Below are 19,062 nucleotides of genomic sequence, written 5' to 3'. Positions count from 1 at the left end.
CATGCTGTGGGGCAACTAAGCCCGCGTGCTGCAACTACTGAGCTCACGCGCCTCAAGGAGCCCACGTGCCATAAACTACAGAGCCCATGTACCCTGGAGCCTGTGGCCACAGCTTGAGAGAGAAAACCCACAAGCCACAACTAGAGAGATGCCCATGCGCCACAACGAAAGATCCTGCATGCCACAACTAAGGCCCAACACAGCCAAAGAGAAAGAGAGAGGAGGGAGGGAGGGAGGGAGGGAGGGAAAGAAGAAAGTAAATTTTAAAATATATAAAAAATAAAAGAACATTTACTGCTGGTAACTGTGCCCTCGCCCCCTCTCCTGGAGAGGACCACCACCACACAGTTTACTTCCAACCACCTGGGTGAACAGGGTACAGCGAGCGCAATGTAAAGATGATTATTGTCTGGCTTTGGCTTTGGATGTATTTTTAGAATTTTTTTTGCAGTAGCAAGTTTACTTTCCTAATTATGCTTTTCTATTGCCGTTATTAATATAAGCCTATATTTGCTGAGCTCACTCTGAGAGGCAACCCAGAAATGTCCAAGATGGCATTAAATGCTTTCCTGGAATTAAAACTTCTCTGTAACTCATGATCACAAATGTGCTGAGTACAGATAATGAAGAACTGAACGTAAAGACACAGGTTCCCGCTGACATTCATTTCCTATTCTACCGCTAGTATTTTGGTCAATTACTCCAGATTCCAAGGAAAATTAATCCTGGGGTAGCAGTTCAGTTCAAGGGAAGAGCAATTTAATTGATGCAAGAGAATTAACCCAAAGCTGGCCCTTTAATCTGTGAGTCTGGAACTTTCCCCCTTCCTGGGTGAATCTGTAACCGAGGTGCACAGCTCTAAAGAACACATGTCATCATATGTATTAATCACAAGGACGCACAAACTCCATCACGTGCTGACTCAGAGCTTCTGTCTCCCACTGGACAGCAACAGCCTGCTGCTGCACGGCGGGTGTCCTCAGGACGATCCAGGGAGGAAGAGGCCCGCTCTTGAGCTCCTTGAGGAGCAAATGGGCTGTTAAACCTCCTTGACCCACAGCAAATGTCTTCAATGGCCGCAGCCACTGCCTGCCGCCTCCCACTCTGCAGCCTAAGAACAACCCATCTCCTGCATTACAAGCAGTATCTTGACCGATACCTAACAGAAAATTTGGCTAGAGAAAATCATCTGACACCTGCATGAACACTTCCCCCAGCTCCCCCGCAGCCCCGGAGTACTTTTCTGGAAGTACTTTTCTGGAGGACTCATTGGAATAACTACAGCAGGCCTGGCTGGCTGCTGCAGAAGAGAGCCACTGGGGGAGGTCCCCACAGGCCAGGGTCACCTGTCTCCCAGGTATCCACCAGGTACTGTACATTTTACACGTACAGCAGTTGGTGAGGTACCCAAAGCAAAGAGGGGCACTTCCTGTCGTCCCCTTTGTCCAACCATGTCCCAGGCACTGTTCTGGGGTAGAAAATAAACCAGACAGTTCAGTGGCCCAAACTCTCAACTCCACAGGGGACAACAGAGAAAGAGAACACCTTTCAAATCACAGGAGGAAATAAGCAGTGGCCCCTCCCAAGCTCACACCACCCCATGAGTCGGTGCCGGGATTCTCCAACACCACTGCACCTCAACTGCTGCTCTCTTCCCTTTTCTTTTTTGTGCCTCGGTAACTATCGTTGCCTTAACTCCTGATCTGACGGCAGAGGGTGTTTTCTGGACTGCAGGCTCGAGGGCAGGTGTTGAGTACCCACACCGAGCAGCCTCTACATGCTGCTGCCCTCACCTCTCTGCAAAGCCTGCAGTAGAGGCCTTCATTCCCTACTGGGTTCTGCCTAACTCCGAACAGGGATGGGAATAATGTCTTAACAAATAAGGAGACGTGGAAAGGTGAGAAATTTCCTAGACAAGCCAGCTGACCCAATTACTTTCGGCACTTCTCCAATAAATCACAGGGCGGGCTCACTTATTACCCTTTTCAGTCTGTGGCCTCTGAACTCTGCTCCAACATCTCACAGTCAGTCTTGACCACCCACATCTGCAGTGTGACAGCTCCTCTCCCACCAGCTAGGAGAGCACCAGCTCTCAGCACTTCCTGCCTGCCTCACGAGCACTTGTTTCTTTTCAGTCTCTGGGTCTCATGCCCTTCGTGGGTCCGTCCCAGGGACCCAGCCCCCTGGCAGGGTGACTTGGAGTCTCAGAGGCTGAACAGCTCTAGCAACACCAGGCACTGTGTGAGAGCCAACAACCCTCCACCACTGTGCCTGGGGCTCTGGCTAGTGGGCGGCCTTCTCCATATCTGCCTTCCAAAAGACAGCAGCACCCCGCCCCCCAAATGCACGTTCTCTTTTGGTAACGCTGGCTACAAAGTCAACCAACACTGCAGAGCTGTGCTATTTGCCACAGTCTTATTCAGGCTCATTTCCGACAACAAAGCAGCAAAACTTGAAGCGGCAAGGCTTTTCCTGGAGCCTGCATCTTCAGGGGCCAAAGGCTGAGGAGTAAGGACTATCATGTGATCTTGTCAGAACCTCAGTCTGCTTAGCTAAAAGCACTTTCCAGAAGCAAAAACAAACTTCACTGATATTGATCTCTTCAGAGGAAAGGTGCTATAGAAATCTCACCTAATAAATAAAGGATTCAAGCTCCAGTGTTGGGCTGTCAGTCCAGGAAGGGAAAGAAGCTATCAGACTCAAGGAGTCAAGAGTATTTATTAGTCATCTGTGCACTGTTTACAGAGCTCTATTCTAGGGGCTGGGTGGAGGAGAAGGGAAAAAAAAAAAGTCACTAGTTCCCAGCTTTTAAGACAGCTGGAGACGCACAGAGAGGAAAATGCTAAAGGACACAAGAAGCAAAGCAAGAAATCAACTGCAAATAAAATCAATACAATCCAGCTATGTGTAATAAATCGGGGGCACTGAGGTCAACTGCATAAGGTATCCTGGAGGAGGTAAGTTTTCAAGGAAAATGAGGACATGAATTAGCACTCAGGAGAAAATGGAACAAACACGTCAATGAGAATTAAGTGCCACTGTGTCTCTCATTATCCAGGCACAGTGGGGGACAAAAAAGGGGCAATGCCATGGACGCTGTCCTCCAGAAGCATCGCATCTAGATGGAGCAACAAGTGGCACATGGAACAGTGGTTCCCAGACAGTGGGTTGCATAAATTGTTACCAATGAATGTTTCCTTGAAACGGGGAAGTGCTCAAGGAACGGCTCAGAACTATACAGCTGAAAACAAGAGACAACTCATGCTGCAGTCATACCCTCACTGTTTAGGGCACCCCATGGGCCAATGTGGGAACATGAAAAAGTGGTGAGATTCTGGCAGCTCAACGGACCTGGGTTCAAGTGCTCCCTAATATTTCTGAGTTACTTAACTTCAAAGCTTGAGTTTTCACCTCTGTAAAAAGGGAGTACCATCTGTCCAACCATGCTTTTGTAAGGGTCAAATGATATAACACAGTTGCAGGCATCCAGCACATAGCTGGTGCTCAATAAAGCTGTTCTTCAAAGATTATTGTTTTGTTTTGTTTTTTAATGAATTTATTTATTTTATTTATTTATTTTTGGCTGTGTTGGGTCTTTGTTGCTGTGCACAGGCTTTCTCTACTTGCGGTGAGTGGGGCTACCCTTCGTTGCAGTGCGCGGGCTTCTCTTTGGAGTGGCTTCTGTTGTTGTGGAGCACGGGCTTTAGGCACATGGGCTTCAGTAGTTGCAGCACATGGGCTCAGTAGTTGTGGCTCGCGGGCTCTAGAGTGCAGGCTCAGTAGTTGTGGCACATGGGCTTAGCTGCTCTGAGGAATGTAGGATCTTCCTGGACCAGGGCTCAAACCCTTGTCCCCTGCAGCGGCAGGTGGATTCTTAACCACTGCACCACAGGGAAGCCCTAAAGCTGTTCTTCCTTCACCCAGAGGATCACAACTGCAGTGGTACAGGGTTCACCCATTCACTCATTCAGGCAACACTGCACACCAGGTACTATATAGCAGGGGCAGAGAGCTACTGAAGAACACAATATGGTCCCTGTCCTCCAGTGCTTATGGTCTGGGAGGAAGGACAGACATGCAGTCAATTTCAGTATGTTCTGAGAACTACAGCAACAGAGGCCAACCATGGACTCCACAGAAGACTTTTGAGCAGTCCCACAAGGATATGAGCAGGTGAAAGGCTTTATTAAAAAGACTCCCATATTTTGTGACAGCCTCTGATGAGGAAAACTACGGAGACAAGCACTGAGCCCAGTCTGGCATTCCTGTACCCCACCCTGCCCTTGATGTCCCCACACTATTCTTCAGTCCCTGTGAATGAACTTGCTACTGGAGGAACTGGGGTACTGGAAAGCCAAAGCCACTGTGTTCAAATATCTGAAGAGAAGCCTTGCAGGAGAGGAAGATGGTTTGTGACAGGTCTCTCCAGAGGGCAGACTGAGGAGGAATGAGGACATGTCATATACGGAGACTGGTTTTAGTTCAGCGGAGGAAGCACCCAGTCAGTCTAAGCTGCCTGCAACAACACAGGCCTCACTCCCTCCAGGCTGGAGATATACACGGTGGCTGGATTACCTGCCAGGGCAGGGCACTGCTGATGTAGTTTCTGCAGCATTAGCTCAGGGAGTTGGACCGATACCAGATGGATAACTTCTAAGTCCCTTAGGTGCTTGGACTCTGTGTCAGAGAGTGATAGGTTTGTTAGGCAGGACTGAGAGACTGGTGTGGTTATACACAGTAGGTCTGTGACCTGTAGTCTCTGTGACCCCCAAAGAGCCCATCTTATTCATGTGCAAGATGAATCACAGGTTTTATTTAGGCAAATACACCCATCCCCAAAGTTGAATATTTAATTAAACCAAAAGCATATCAAATACTTTTAATCAGACCAAGCAAGCACTGCTGCTCATATAGCATACCTGTCTCACCTGATTTCTCCCCTCTACCAATAAAAAGTCAAGGCGGATAGAAGTATGTAAAAATAAATGATGCTAAGGTTTCCTCTCTAAACCTTACTCCTTAAGTCAATTATTCCATTGGGAAACCCTCAGGTTGTACATGTACGCTGGCATCAAGAATTTCCATGGAAGGCTTCCCTGGTGGCGCAGTGGTTGGGAGTCTGCCTGCCAATGCAGGGGACATGGGTTCGAGCCCTGGTCCGGGAAGATCCCACATGCCGCGGAGCAACTAAGCCCGTGCACCACAACGACTGAGCCTGCATGTCTAAAGCCTGTGCTCCACAACAGGAGAGGCCACGACAATGAGAAGCCTGCCCACCGCGATGAAGAGTGGCCCCCACTCACCGCAACTAGAGAGAGCCCGCGTGCAGAAACGAAGACCCAACACAGCCAAAAATAAATAAATTTTTTTTTTTTTTTTTTTTAAAAAGAAGAATTTCCATGGAGACTGGGCCTGACATTCTCCCATTCACCTGCTTAGGCCTGCCTTCAAACACTACCACAAAAGGACGTTCCCCTAAAGAAAACCAGCAGGCTCACCAGAACACCACATTTCTTTGACTTCTAATTTTTTCTTGTATGTTATTACAAGAAATAATAACAGATGGGGTACCTACTACAGGCCACATAACTCTAACAGGGGCAGTGGGAAGCTATAAAACAACACATGGTCCTGCTCTCTGAGTATTTTAGAATCTAGCAGGAGAGAGGAGACCAGTGGAGGAAGGCATGTGTTAAACACTCAGAAGATGTAAGTCTCTGAGTGAAAGAGAATGGAGTTGCCTAGATCTGACATAAAACCTCTGACGTGCATGACCTCGTTGGAAATTTCTAGTAACTCTATTTTGTCTTAAATTACCTTTACATTTCCTATGAAGAAATGAGCTATTAAGTGTATAGGCAGTATATCAAACTTTGGGGTATATTAGAATTGCCTGAGCAACTGCATTTTTGCTTTCCAAAGACGCATCCCCCCACCTACTCAGGGACTCTGAAGTGCTGGTCTGAGGCCCGCACTTTTTAAGAAGTTCTACTCAAGAGGGAGTCACATAAGAATCTAGTATGAAGACAGAGAGTGTTTACTAGCAGATATCTGCATACAAGGTACTCAACACAAATTAGTTTTAACTACACACATAAAAGGCACAAGAAAGGACATTTCTTTAGCAACACTTTGTGAACAATTTGGTATCAATTTTGAAAGAACTAATATTTTAATCCTGTTATTTTGACTAAATACTATTTTTACCACAACTGGTCTAATTTGGTGACATTTTGCTGTGAAGGGTCCATATAAGAGTCCCAAGTCCTGAACAAGGTTATGGAGGCTGAACTAAGAGGAGGTTAAGAGAGTCAGGTGTATTAATCTGGAGGAAAGACCAAGAAATCTTCTGGGTACTTCAGAGGACATAAGAACAGAAGTCCCCCAGGGATGGCCAAGAATATGTGGCAAGAAGCTGTAGTCAGTGGGGGCTGAAAGCTATGCTGGAGGGAGGGAGAGTGGGCACTGCTGTGAGCAGTCATGTTGGTCAGAAACTCTTCAGCAGTCCTTGAGTTTCAGACCAAAGCCTGCATGAAACACCAACATTTAAGCACACAGGTGTGATATGAGGCTAATGGCAACTTTTCTGGCCTTAGTTTCCTCGTTTACAACAAACAAACAGAAATATGGGGGGGGGCGGCGTTGGACTAAATGATTGCTAAGCCTCCCTGTCATCTTCGTGGTATGTGATTCTATTACCTATCTACCCACAATTTTTTTGTGATTTTTGTATTGTAGTAAAAGCCTTTAATTCAAACAAAGCATTTCTCAGTGTGGTTTGCTTTCATTATCTCAAGTGAGAATAACCCAGAACAGCATCTTGGGTTATAAATCTGTTATGATTTTGGTTTTGAAAAAAGAAGAGTGCCCTCAGGTCACAGGCTTTCCCCACTATGGCTGGACAGACACGTTATGACTCTGAACAAAGGGCATGTGTTTCAACCGTAAGCATGGGACAGGAGAAGTCTTTAAAACACACCTTTTGGGGCTTCCCTGGTGGTGCAGTGGTTGAGAGTCTGCCTGCCGATGCAGGGGACATGGGTTCGTGCCCCGGTCCGGGAGGATCCCACATGCCACAGAGCAGCTAGGCCTGTGAGCCATGGCCACTGAGCCTGCTCGTCCAGAGCCTGTGCTCCGCAACGGGAGAGGCCACAACAGTGAGAGAGGCCTTCGCACCGCAAACAAACAAAAAACAACAGGCCTTTGTTCACCTTTTTTAGGTCACATGGTAGCTCACCATGAGCTGCATCAGCTGTTTTGGGAGAATGTATTTGAACATTTCCTATGTTTTCCTACAATGTATTCCACAGGTAACAACTATTAAACTTTGTCAGGATGGGGAACAGCTATGCAAAATCTACAGCTAAATCATACATAAATGGTAAAAAACTGAATGCTTTCTATGTAAGATCAAGGAAAAGGCAAGGAAGTTCATTCTCAACACTTCTATTCAACATTATGCCAGAGGTCCTAGCCAGTGCAATAACACAAGAAACAGAAGTAACAGGCATACAGATTGGAAAGGGGTAAAACTGCCCTTATTTGCAGATGGCATGATCATGGATACAGAAAACCCTAAGGGAATCTAGTGAATTTAGTAAGGTTGCTAAATTTATCTTTAGTAAGATAAATTTACTTTTTATCTTTAGTAAAAGATCATATACAAAAACCGGCTGAACTTCAAAGTGGCAGCAAAGAACAATCTGAAAATAAAATTTTAAAATTCTATTTACAATAGCATCAAAAAACTAAAATACTTATGAATAAATTTAACAAAGAATGGGAACTGAAAAATATGAAACACTGTTATGAAATTAAAGAAGACTTAAATAAGAGGAGAGACATATCATATTCATAGGTTGGAATACTGTTAAAATGGCAATTCCGTAAATCTTTTTAAAATGGGCGACATCTGAAGTATAAACAGACTCTTCAGAAAAGAAGATATATGAGTGTCCAAAAGGCATATGAAAAAGATGCTTAACGTCACTGGTCATTAGAGAAATGAAAATTAACATACGACAGTGAGATGGCACCACACAACCACTAGAATAGCTAAAGTTAAAAAGAATGACAATATTAAATGTTGGCCAATTATGGAGAAATTGGAACCCTAATACACTGCTGATGGGGTTTTCTTAGAACATGACCATTCAACCTGGCAATTCTACCTCTATGTATTTACCCAAGAAAGTAAAACATATGTCCATACAAAGACTTCTGCATGAATATTTATAGCAGCTCTACTCATAATATCCCCAAACTGGCAACAACCCAAACGTATGTCAAATGGTAAATGGATAAACAAATGTGGTATTATCCATACAATGAAATAATACTCAACATTAAAGAGGAATGAACTACTGATATGTAACAACATGGATGAATCTCAAAAACACCATACTATGTGGACACACAAGACTGTATATATATACTGTTTGAATCCACTGATGCTAAAATTCTAGAAAAGGTAAAATTATACCAACAGAGGCAGATCAGTGGTTGCCTGGGGCTAGGGTAGGAGAGTGTAGTGACTGACTGAAAATGAGGCCCGTGGGAACTTTTTGGGGTAATGGAAGTATTCTAAAATTTGAATTTGGTGAGGGCTGTACAACTTAAAGTTACTAAAACTCACTGAACTATAAAACAGGTGAATTTTATGGTATGTAAATTATATATCAAAAAATCCAGGGGCTTCCCTGGTGGCGCAGTGGTTGAGAGTCCGCCTGCCGATGCAGGGGACACGGGTTCGTGCCCCAGTCCGGGAAGATCCCACATGCCACGGAGCGGCTAGGCCCGTGAGCCATGGCCAGTGAGCCTGCACATCCGGGGCCTGTGCTCCGCAACGGGAGAGGCCATGACAGTGAGAGGCCCGCGTAATGCAAAAAAAAAAAAATCCAAAAAACACACACATATATACACACCTTGCTAGGCAAAGAACTAACTGAAATTATTTACTCTTCGAATTTAAAAAATTTATTTCCTTTTACAATAAGCCATTTTTTTCTCTCCATAAAGAAATATCCTAAAACAGGGTAATCTATCCAAATAGTTTTGATTAAATTATTATTGTGTTGTTATTGCTAAGACTGGACTATAGAAATAGTTGCAAATTTGCTATCCAGATGGAAAATATTCACTTCATGGGACAAGGGTCTGCTGGTTTGCCTGTAGGTAGGGTATGAGTGGGGAAGTGACACAGGCTTCAGTAAATGTGCTCTGTACGTTTTGTATTTTAAAAGCTTGGTCTTTGATGCTCCTTTGCTGGGGAGGGGAGCTCTTCATGTTTCCATTATCTCTCTACAGCCTTGTTAAAGGACATATGGTAGCTTGGATCTGTGGGACGTGGTAAACTAATGGGCCAAATATGTGGAGCTAGTGTTCAGTAAAGGTTTGATTTGTTTTGCTCTCACACCTCAACTTGCAATTTAGAGGAGCAGCAGAGGGACTAATTTGTTTGGGTTTAGACCAGAACTCTTACACATTAAAGATTAAATGGGGACTACAAATACGCATACTCTTGTTTAGGTGAAAGAACAGTGAGAGTGAAAGGAAGAGAGTAGCAAAGGGGAAACTTTTCTCAATTTGCCTCCGGAGTTTCAATTACTCTTGGCTCTCATGTAGACAGTAAGTCCCATCAAAGGTTGTCTGTTGCTGCTGTTGTGTTTGTGTTTGCTTTTGCTTTTGGGAGGGTGGGCAGGCACCTCCTTCTCTTGAGCCGGAAGGTAACGTAACACCCAGCTGCTGTCTCAGAAGTGCTGGGAAAACCTTAGCCTTTCACTGCCAGACTCAGCATAAAACAACAGGAGCTCCTAAAGGGCTGGGATCTTGGTCACCACACTCTCTATATAACACATTGCAGAGCATGAACTCGATACTCAACGGCAGTAATTATAACACCTAACTGGCGAAACCAATTTGTTCATGATAAAGGATCTCAGGTGTTTCCATGGATAGTAGGGTTTTCTGACAGATCCAGGCTAGAACTCTGTACACAGAATAAGGCCTTTTATAAGAAAATACAGCCTCGCTTTCTCTGAGACATAGGACAAAATGCCAAATGTCCCTGACAGGTTTAAATCACACTTGGAAGAGAGTTAAAATAAAGGCCTAGATATGGGCTTATCTGTGGTGGTTTCTGATGCTGGTGGAATGGACCAGCCTGGTTGTTTGACGTCACCTACATGCTCCACCACAGCTCCTCACCCCACACTCGACCTCAGAATATCACTATCCGTTCACCACTCAGTCAGTCCCCTGTAGTGGACGGGGACAGCTGTGACACGTGACAGTCTTTTCCACTTTGTGAACCAGTTCACATTCTCCCTAGATCACTCCTCTAAGAAGATTCAACAGCCTCCTGGGCTTTCCTGTGTGCTTAATTAAAAAAAACAAAGTCAAATTAGATCGTGTTGACCACATTCAAACCACTGATAGCTTTTCACTGCAAACCAACGTCCAAACTCTGCAGCTTGGAATCTGGAATCCCTTCCCTCCTTTTCTAGCAGTCTCTCCTCACTCAACCCCAAGGCTCCATCGGGCTGCACAGAGGTCACCTGCAGAATACCAGCTTGGTCCAAGCACCCCCTCTTTCTGTACTTATAAGTCCCACCCTTCCTTTAATGCCCCTATTGTGGAAGCCTGTCCAGAGTCTTCCAGCTGGAATTAATCTCTCCCTCCCCATATTCCTATAACATATGGCTTGTACCTTGATTAAAACTCTTATGGTAGGCTGCCCTGGATGCCACTTATTTCATGCATGTGGCTGCCTTCCACTCAGGACCAGCAAATTCCTACTCTGAATGCCTATTTAAATCAGCTTGGGGATCCTTGGAAAAGTGGCTGATTCCAGGACTAAGCAAGTACAAGATGCGTCCAGAACACATCATGTTAGACCAGAGAGTAAGAAAATGCTTTTTAAAAAACGGGAGGCAGGGACTTCCCTGGTGGCACAGTGGTTAAGAATCCACCTGCCAATGCAGAGGACACGGGTTCGATCCCTGGCCCAGGAAGATCCCTCATGCCGTGGAGCAGCTAGGCCCATGTGCCACAACTGCTGAGGCCCACGTGCCTAGGGCCTGTGTTCCGCAACAAGAGAAACCATTGCAGTGAGAAGCCCGCGCACTGCAATGTGGAGTGGCCCCCGCTCCCTGCAACTGGAGAGGGCTCGCGCACAACAACGAAGACCCAACGCAGCCAAAATAAATAAATAAATAAATTAATTAAAAAAAACAAAAACAAAACAGGAGGTATGTCACAAAAAAACAGAATTCAGCTTGAAGGAACTTCCACCAGCCAAATCTGAGACAATTTGAGCAACAAAATAATTAAGTACAGTAATGAATTATAAACCACTGAAAAATATAAGAGCCCAATGAGTCCAAACCAGTAAGAGATAAATAAATGGGGGAGGAGAATGCTCCGTGCAAATGGTAAATGCAGGAGAAGGACTGGAGTTAGCAAAGCATCATTTTGCAACCATCATAGTAAAGATTGGTTCAGGCAAGAATCATCAATGGATGCTAAATCTAGGAGAACTTTTTGATGATGATCAGGACATTTATATAGTCAAAGTGTTTCCCACAGATTGCTTACTAGTTGCAAGGGCAAAAATACTATTTTTAGAGACATCAGACAACACCTAGACTGGGTGAATGTAGCAAAATTGACATCAATAATGAGATGCAGATAAACGCCCGTGCCTCCCAATGAAGAACCCTGAGGGGGACACAACATCACCCATGTAGCATTCTGGCTGGGAATACATAACCTGAACCTAATCATGAAGAAACATCAGACAACCTCCAAACAAGGAGTGCTCTATTTAAAAATGTGGGGGGTTGGGAAGGGTAAGCAGAGGAGGGTGGAGAAATGTAGCCTTCAAAATGTCAGTATCATTAAAAACAAAGAAAGGCAATGAAAATGTTCCAGCTTAAGAGTCTAAAAGAGACATGACAACTAAATTCAACACTTGATCATGGACTGGATTCTGGACTAGAGGGGGGGAAATGCTTTTATGAAGTATATTATTGGATCAACTAGCAAAGCTAGAATATGGACAAGAGATCTAATAAAAGTATTTATCAATATCAATTTACTGAAGCTGATAACTGTGCTGCGGTTATATAAAATAACTATTCTCAAGAAACATTCATTGAAGTTTATAGGGATAAACGGTCACAATGTTTGCAACTTACTTTCAAATGGTCCAGGACAAACTTTTAATTTCCAAAATGTTAAAAAAACAATACCCAGAAACCTTTTCTGATTTAATTGTTAATTGTGAGGCCCAGACATTCTATATTTTAGAGGCTTCCCAGATTGAGAAGCGCCTAAAGCAGTGGTTCTCAAAGCATGGTCCTCAGACCAGCAGCATCAGTTATTACCTGGGAACCTGTTAAACAGGCACAGGCCCACTGAGTCAGAAGCTCTGGGGGTGGGCCCAGCAGACTGTGTTTTAACAGCCCTCTGTGCAATTCTGATGCCCACTTAAGTCTGAAATCACTGACCTAAACTATGAGCTTCTACATTCTGTATTCTACCTCCTATATTCCTCACAAAACCTAGCAAAATGCTTTATGCAAAATCACATCTCAATAAATGCTAGCTGAATTTAGCTTGACAGTGAATGAAAAGGCAGAAATGACCACTGAGGCACTTTAAGTCGATAAACTAAAGGTCCCAGCTAAAGCATCACTCTGAGTTTCTAAAGGGAATATAAAATTTATTTTGAAAGCAGTAAACGAAGTCAGATTACTCAAGAGGTTAGTAAAAGCACTGTTGTCCCAAAAGGGAGCATATCAGCTTACAGTTTAAGTCACTGTCAACTGAAAACATGCCATAACTTATGCAAGCTCTTAGACTGGTATTTAAAAATTAATTCTGTGGTTCTGGGAAGCAATGCATAGCGATTAAAAAGCCATGCGGTATGCATCATGCAAGATCTGATTAGAAAACACAGTATCCACGTGGCTGTGCTGTGGCCCAGATTGGATGAGGATGGCCAGATTTCAGAAGAACACCCTCCAGGTGGCATTTGGAGAGACAAGACCCCTGTAAAGACAACGAGCTGATCAATTTGCCTACTGAGTAGAAAATGAAACAAATAAATCCATTTTTATGCAACTGTTTTCCATCTTGAGAAGCTAAACTGCTGAAGATACACTAGGATGCAGGGTATCATCCCAGCCTCACCACATGCTTTTTCTGATTGGCACCCAGAAAGATTTCACAGGAAAAGGGTGTTACTATGGTATTGTTGATTTAAAGGTTATCTAGTCACAGCGAGGCAGAGGAGAATTCATCTTCAAAATTCACCTCCTTATTGAAAGCCCATGGAGTGTCTTGGCAATTAACAATTCCTATCACCTCTAGCTGTTCCCTATGTGAGAAGGCTCAGAACTCGCCTTACAAATTGCTCTTTTGAAGATCAAAGGGGAGCTGAATGTGTCTGTGTGCTCTCGATGAGACTGTGATTTAATGGAATTTTTAGAGAAGGCTTGCTGGCAGTGTTTGGATGACAGCCCCAGGCGGAGGATTCAGGGGAGCTTGGCCACTCTTCCCTTTGGAGCGTCTTCCCTGTCTTTAATTGGCACCTCATTAGAAATTAATGAAAATGACATCCTCTGTTCTTCCTGCTCTAGGCATCGAATGCTACAAAAAGGCCCATCACAATTCATAACACATTCAATTTATATAGCAACAGCTCTTAAGCATTATTTATGAGATGTGAATTTCTTGTCAGCAGTTAATAACCTGTACAGAGTGGAAGGGGAATGGAAAAAAAGATTGTGAATACATATAAAAAAAAGATTTTCTGCAGTGGAAAAGTGTTCTGTTTGAGTTCAAACCACCTTCCTGAATCTTCACTTTCAGTAGTAAATTACTGTGTTTCCTGTCTTCCAAAACCTTTCAGGGCAGTTAAACATCTCCCTAGCACTCCATGCAGCCTCAAGGAAATAACTGTACAACTCACCTTTTCCTAGAGATCCAAGCAGACAGGCAAGAGGAACACAAGAGCTATTTGTCAGGGACAGTCCCAGAGGTGTGTGTTCCCATTACTGTCCTTCACCTTTTAAAATGTGGCAGCTGACTCAGTCATTTTTCTGGGCACATAAGTGTAATGCTCTCAGTGGGCCCAATTGAACTCCCAGCTCTCTCTAGGAAGGCTACATCTGGAGGGACTGCAGAAAGCTCAGGGCTCTCTTCTCCAGCAGAAAGCTCAGGGCTCTCTTCTAGAGCAGAAAAATCAAATCTCTCTATAAGAAGACCCTCAGAATTGGGCATAAGCCAAGGGACCACGTGTTAGATCATTTAAAGAGAATGCACGTCTATGGCAAACCCAGTAGGCACTTACTTAGAAACCCAGCCTCCTGCCTGAGAGGTGAAGAGCACAGCAGAGTAATCTGCATTTACCAGAGTCAGTCAAGTTGGCTTACTTTAGGAGCACATGAAGTCATGCAACATGTATTTCTACATATTTTCAGCTTGGTGCTTAAGACCTTAGGAAATTAGGTGGTTTGCATCAAAGCTGAAGGGCAAACTGGGAGACTCGGTTACCACACCTCTGGATCTCTCAGCACTAAATTGTGAATTTTCACTGCTTGCCTGACAAGGAGAGGAGGTTATTAGCCACTGCCAGAGGCGAGACAGCACACTTGATGGACCAACTGCTTGATCCACTAAGGCAAATCCTGTGTAATACGCAGGATTCAGTTACTTTCAAGAAGGAAACAAGAATGCAAGGTACAGGAAAATCCCACGATTCTATTTTAGGAATCACCAAAGGCCTGTGTTACAAAAGCAACAGGCAAATGGTCAGGGAAGCTGCATAACACTGGTAACAGACTGAACTGCTGAAGCCCCTAGGGGTCCACGTGAAGACCAAAGCAATAATTTGCAGACCACCAAAGATCAGACAAACCACTATGGGCAAAGCTGGTTAGCCGTGAGACCCCAAAGTTTCCTTGGGTAACCACAGTATTCCTTCACTACCTCATTAAGAAGGTGGTGATAGGAATTGTTAATTGCCAAGACACTCCATGGGCTTTCAATAAGGAGGTGAATTTTGAAGATGAATTCTCCTCTGCCTCGCTGTGACTAGATAACCTTTAAATCAACAATACCATAGTAACACCCTTTTCCTGTGAAATCTTTCTGGGTGCCAATCAGAAAAAGCATGTGGTGAGGCTGGGATGATACCCTGCATCCTAGTGTATCTTCAGCAGTTTAGCTTCTCAAGATGGAAAACAGTTGCATAAAAATGGATTTATTTGTTTCATTTTCTACTCAGTAGGCAAATTGATCAGCTCGTTGTCTTTACAGGGGTCTTGTCTCTCCAAATGCCACTACCTTCACTACCACATTACCTGGCAGGGTTGATCAAGACACAACCTAAGAACAGGTTCTGGGCTCACCTGGACCACATCACATTGCAGGAACAAAAGTGAGGTTTGAAAATTCTGCTGACAGCCTCTGCACCCGCGTCTTATCCTACCTCTCTCCTTACACTTTCACACAAGCATTTAATAGGATAAATAAATGGCAGGCTAAAGAATAAAAACTTGTCCAGTGATACCTGGACTCCACATGCTAGTCACCATTTCTGCAGTTGAATATAAATATGTTTCTGATACTGCCGAGTACCACACACCAGACTGTGTAACAAACAGATTTCTACTCATGACAGGAAAGGAGTTCCAACTCAGTTTCCATGAGAGGCTGGAACTCCCTCCTGTCCTTCTTATTTCCAACAGGGCAGATAACTGAGGGACAGGAGCAGCAACGGCTATCTCTTCAGAAGATGAAGAGCTTTGAGCAACTGTAACTTTCTAACTGCTGGGAGAACCACCTAGTCCTGACTACCAGCATCAGTACTTACAGGATATCTATGGCCATCCCAGAGGTAAAAGGAAGCTTCTAAAAGCTCACTCCTAAGGACAAAGGATACAGGATTCTCAGAGGCTAGAGCCAGAGTGCCTGATGACAGCTCTGTCCCAAAGAACAATTTCACAATACTATGCTCTAAAGTCAAGAAATAAAAACAGGGACAGGAAAACTGTAAGTCAGCCTAAATAATGCAGCTACACAATTTCGCTTCCATGTGACACGATGTATGTGGTCAAGGGGAGAGGAAGGATTGTTCTAAGTTTTGTTCCACTGTGGGTAGGTATAAAGTTTTTAAAAAGTACATCCCACCAAAAATTCCAAGAGCTGGTATTACACTGGATAATACAGAAGGAAAAGGTTACTTTAAAGCTATTTCAAGGGGTTAACTGACAATGAATTATGGTTCAAAGAAAATAATTTTCTAATCAAACTGTAATTTAAAAGGGATATGGGGGAGAAATCTTCCATTTATTATATATAGTAAGAAGCTCATTCAAAATTAATTTAATATCTGAATTTTATGGTACATATCTCAGAATTTCACTGGTTTGGTTAACTTCTAAATAAGTCATCAATGAGAAGGACCCACAGTAATACGCAGTGGGGAGAAGCTGAGAGCAGTAAGCAGTGACAATGCAACTCTAATGAAATATGTGTAAGAGTCGTTGGGGAGGTTTTTGCCTTTTCTGTATGTGTGAGAGGAAATAAAGGCTGTTTAGAAGTAAGAATCCTCTACTCTGATTTCCCAAGCTCCAAACCTATAGCTCGCAGGGAGGTACTCGGGAGAAGAATGAAGGCGCTCAGCCTCTCAGGGCGCCAAGGACACAGCCTCCACTGTGCTGTGTCCTCCACTGGGGGGACGCTTACCGCAGCGGCACGATCCCAGTTCCTGCTGCACCAGCTCCAGTTTGGTTTGGCACTGGAAGCACCGACGTCGGCTTTTCTGTTTAGATCGGCTGGTTTCCTCGGATCGTTCAGTATTCTCCAGTAGTCGTGGACGTTTCACTGGCGAAGCCTCATTCTCAGACTGTGAATCTGAGCAAAACAACACATTTGGGGGTCAGGGTTAGTGCTTGGCCTGGCAAGCACAGCTGATTAATGTACAGCCAAGGCATTCTTCTGACCAGGCTACTGCCCTTTTCCAGGAACTGGATCAGTATGAGCAAGAGCCAGTTCTTCTAACTGGCCTGGTTTATGTCAAAAACTGTGACAAGCATGCACCTTTAGAGCTGACTTCTAACAAGCCAGGCCCAAGCTAGGAGAGGAGGGGGGTGTGGCTCAACAAACGTCCGTTCTGTGCTGTCTTTAAAAAACAGTCATCTCTACGAGGAGACCATTCGAGCTGGAAATGAGATCCTCTCTTTGTGCCCCTTCTTTGGGTCCTACCTGTTTACTGCTTGTATTGGTTACCTCTTCTTGGATCTTTGTCCTTAAGTAGACTGTAATTTGCCAGAGAAGGGACTGTGTCTACTATTTCTGTATGTCACCATGCTTAGCACAATTCTATACCTGAAGTCAGTGTTTCATGGGTGATCCATGATCTTTTCTAGTAAAAAGACATTTCTAGGGGCTTCCCTGGTGGCGTAGCGGTTGGGAGTCCACCTGCCGATGCAGGGGACACGGGTTCGTGCCCCAGTCCGGGAGGATCCCACATGCCGCGGAGCGGCTGGGCCCGTGAGCCATGGCCGCTGAGCCTGCGTGTCCGGAGCCTGTACTCCGCAACGGGAGAGGCCACAACAGTGAGAGGCCCGCGTACCGCAAAAAAAAAAAAAAAAAGACATTTCTATTCCTATGCACAACTAAACGCACAAGAATCAAGTTCTAATACTGAAAACGATTCCAACTTTATTCAGAGTGAAGACGTATCCTTGCTTGTTCACAAATAAGCTGTCCCATGGCCTCCAGAGTGGGGTGGTACAGAGACAGCACTTGGCACCGCAACCCTAGGGCTGGTGCCAAATTAGCAGGTGAAGGGAGATGCAGTGTGCAACAAGTGTTTTGTATAGCCTTAAAAAAGTAAAATGCGATAAAGTTCATGTCACAGGCAGACTGTAAATAACTCTTGCTTTCAAAAAAAAAAAAGAGCCAGCACATGGGGGGCTCTGTACTCTTGGAATTACTGCCACTACATACTGACGATGCACCTCTCGCAAAGGTTCCAAAGTGATTTGTGCTAAACCACCTCTGGAAGAGAGTCTCCTAATACAGTAGCTTCTTACTGGTCTCCCTGCCCTTCCCCTTGTCCTACAGTCTATTCTCCACACAGCAGCCAAGCGACCCTGTTAAAAATCAAGTTAGAATCACTTCACAATCCTGCTCAAAATCCTCTAATAGCTCCCCTTCTTGGAGGAAAAGTTCAGATACTTCCTATGACCCTCAGAAAGGCCCTGCCTTTCTTATGTGCCCTCCTCCCATCTCTATCCCCTCATCCCCTGCTACTCTCTCCCTCTGCTCCACCCACACTAGCCTCCTGACTGTCTCCTACCTCGGGGCCTTTGCACCTTCTGGTCCCTTTGTCTGGAACACTCTTCACCAGATCTACAGGGAATTCCCTCTTTTAAGTCTTTTAAGCTACATTTTCAATGAGGTCTTCTTCCCTGAAAACCCTATCTAGACCACTCTTGCCCCCTTCAGCAGCACTTCCCTTCCTCCCTTTTCCTGCCTTTTATTCCTCCACAGCACTTATCTTTTGACATTATCCTCCAGGAGAATGTAAACTCCTGGAGGGCAGGAAGTTTCACCAGCTTTGTTCACTAATGTGCCCTCTATGCCTACAACTCAGTATTTCTTACATGAATAAATCTCCTAAGGCAGTCCTGATTTTCTATTTACTGTGTCTCTAGTGAGAAGCGGTAGACTGTTGGCAGTTTTTCTTTCTTTCTTTTTTTTTCTTTTTTTTGGCCACGCTGTGAAGTATGGAGGATCTTAGTTCCCTGACCAGGGATCTAAGGGAACCATGCCCCTTGCAGTGGAAGCACGGAGTCTTAACCACTGGACCACCAGGGAAGTCTGGCTGTATTTCAAGGAAGGCTGTCTGTATCCCCTTCCCAGCCTCCCTGTGTGTGGAGAAGATGCTGCATTTCGCCCGAGCACTCACTGGCCCTGACGGTGACAGTGGTAACAGTTTGCTCACAGCCCTCCGGCCCACCGTACCTTGCACTGACTTTCAGAAGG

At 44.6% G+C, this 19,062-nt stretch overlaps 1 protein-coding gene across 1 annotated transcript in view; it reads right to left on the bottom strand.

Moving 5' to 3' along the window:
- The window catches only part of ZFAND3 (zinc finger AN1-type containing 3), a 328,789-nt gene that overhangs the window by 10,056 nt on the left and 299,671 nt on the right, over positions 1-19,062 (bottom strand). The window contains exon 5 of the mRNA XM_082637822.1: positions 16,756-16,923. Within this exon, the coding sequence (XP_082493948.1) occupies positions 16,756-16,923 (168 nt within the window). The remainder of the gene's footprint in view (positions 1-16,755; positions 16,924-19,062) is intronic.

The sequence above is a fragment of the Mesoplodon mirus genome (genome assembly GCF_964341445.2).
Source record: "Mesoplodon mirus genome assembly, chromosome: 12".
NCBI lineage: Eukaryota > Metazoa > Chordata > Mammalia > Artiodactyla > Ziphiidae > Mesoplodon > Mesoplodon mirus.
Note: the sequence above shows the minus strand (reverse complement) of the source record. Positions and strands in the feature narration are given on the sequence as shown.